The sequence below is a fragment of the Plectropomus leopardus genome, unplaced genomic scaffold (genome assembly GCF_008729295.1).
Source record: "Plectropomus leopardus isolate mb unplaced genomic scaffold, YSFRI_Pleo_2.0 unplaced_scaffold24806, whole genome shotgun sequence".
Lineage (NCBI taxonomy): Eukaryota > Metazoa > Chordata > Actinopteri > Perciformes > Serranidae > Plectropomus > Plectropomus leopardus.
In genome coordinates this window covers 1-2,295 of record NW_024626942.1, presented here as the reverse complement: position 1 = coordinate 2,295, position 2,295 = coordinate 1, and the positions used below count along the sequence as shown (strand labels likewise).

General features: G+C 34.8%; 1 protein-coding gene across 1 annotated transcript; it reads right to left on the bottom strand.

Annotated features, from left to right (window-relative positions):
- Positions 1-407: 407 nt before the first annotated feature.
- On the bottom strand, positions 408-1,343 carry LOC121966498 (olfactory receptor 52B2-like). The gene has a single exon (XM_042516582.1). It carries the CDS (start codon positions 1,341-1,343, stop codon positions 408-410), a length of 936 nt encoding a protein of 311 aa, XP_042372516.1.
- Positions 1,344-2,295: the final 952 nt, after the last annotated feature.

The window sequence follows — 2,295 nt, the reverse complement described above, 5'->3', positions numbered from 1 at the left end:
ACAGTTATCTTATTCTTGATCAGTTCAGAAGAGAAATACCTAATGTTATATAACATTTACATATCTGACAAACACTGGTGACTTATTTTTAAAAATAATATTAGGTGGAGCTGCTGGAGGAAAAAAAAAGACAGCAGTATAATTATAGTCACACTGAGGCAGTAATCATTTCATACTGCCTTGTACAGTAGTTAGTCAAAAGTTAATTGTTTTTAAACACAAACTGTACTGTGGTTTTTATATTCCTTATGTAAAAAAACTTTTGTCTGGTGATTGCTATGAACATAAAGCCATTTTATAGATTCAGTAGCAAAACGTGTAATTATAAGGTAGCAAGAAAAATAAAACACTGTAAATGAGAGAATACAATCATGTCGCAATTAAAAGACGTTTAGCTTTCTGCATGCTCAAGATGGTAGGATTTTACTCCTAAAAAAGGACAGGACTTTTTCTCGAATTTCTTTAGTTTTCAGTCCATAGATGATTGGATTCAATGTTGGGGGGAAAATTAAAGTTGACAGCCCCATGAACCTCCTTAAATGTGATGAAATATTCTTTATTCTGTAAGAGATGATGGTAAAAAGACCCAGACACTCCAATAAGAGAAAAACAATTAAATGCGTAGCACACGTCTGCAGAGCTTTGGCTTTTGTGTCAGACCGTTTGGATCTGAAGCATGCGACAAGGATTTGGAGATATGTGTACAAAATCATCCCGTTAGCTATCACTTGTGAAAGAGCAACTATAAAAAGCCCGTAGATGTTATTTATGGTTGTGTTGCCACAGACCAGAGTCAGCAAAGACGGATTGTCACAGTAGGGGTGTGTCAATTCAGATCGACAGCGGGGTAAACGCAAAAGCAGGAAAAAAAGTACCCCTATTATAACTAAACTACTCATCCACACTAGTGTGATTATTCTCATAATGTGAGCATAAGTCATAACTGTGTTGTATTTCAAAGGGAAACATATGGCGATGTATCTATCATACGCCATAGCAGAGAGAATAAACACTGTACCTGCTGCGTAGATGTGGATAAAGAAAGCTTGGGCAACACAAGCTGAATATTGGATTGTCTTGCTGTTTGTCAGTAGGTCTTTAATGGCCTGCGAGAAGAACGCCGTGGAGCCTATGAGGTCGTTGATAGGAAGGTTCAGCAGTATTAGATACATGGGCTGATGCAGAGATTTGTTCAGCACAATGGTGAGGATTAGAATAAGGTTGCAGAAAAGTATGATCATGTAGCTGAGAGTTGCAAAAAGAAAAGCAGGAAAGGCATTCTCAGAGGAGAGATTAAAGCGATTTAGCATTAAAACAGATGATGTGTTGTACAGGTCGTCCATTTAGATGATCTTCCTGCCTAGAAAATTGAAAAGTCATTCATAATGTAATTTAAGCCGCATAAATATTACAAGCAAAACTTCAATTTCACAATAAAAAGAAATGCAGAGATAGATAATGTTGTAAAAATGGTGAAAATTATAGTCATATTTGAGTTATAATTAGTATTTTTTTCTAAATTCTAACTGCTCGGGACAGAACTAACCAAAGTTAGTACTGAATATGTTCCCGCCACTTCAATTTTAGTCTACATATATTTCATTTAAACATGACACATCTTATGTCATATACTTTAAATAGTTAAAAAGTTATAGTCTTTTGGATTTACAGCTTTGAACTGAAAATTCAGGAACAAAATACACAGACAGATAGACAGACAGAAAACAGCATATTAATTCACTTCCATGCTGAATAAAAAAGAAACATGTACTAAAGCATCACTACCTTGTACTGGCAATACTGGTAATGACCAACTGGTGAGATGTACAGAAAGACTAGCTGCTTTATAGAGGTTATATCTGCCAAATAGGAGGCAGCTCCTTAGAGTCGTCTGGCTCACTGTAAAGTTGTTTATATATTGTCATGGCAATGAATTGGCTCACAAGGGGCTTTGGAAAAATATATCATCTTACCACCACCCACACATTAGCATAAACAAATACAAATGATTGAGTTGACACAGATTAAAAAAGGGTTTTCTATTGTTAAAAATATTAATTTAATTGATTTTCAAAATATATACACTTTGATAACTTTTTCTTAAGATCATTTTTTAGCTTTTGCCCTTATTATGCCCTTATAGGACAGTCATTTGTGTCCCTGCAAATTTTCCATTGTGAGGTTTTTGTACACGAGTTGTCATTGTATTATCTTAAATTGCAATGTGTTTGGCTCACTCTGGCAAAATGACTACTTTATATGACCATATTATTATTTCTGTCTTTGTTCCCAAAA

What these genes read in the sequence shown, in the direction of transcription:
- LOC121966498 (XM_042516582.1), bottom strand. Translation starts at nt 1,343, where the DNA reads ATGGACGACCTGTACAACACATCATCTGTTTTAATGCTAAATCGCTTT.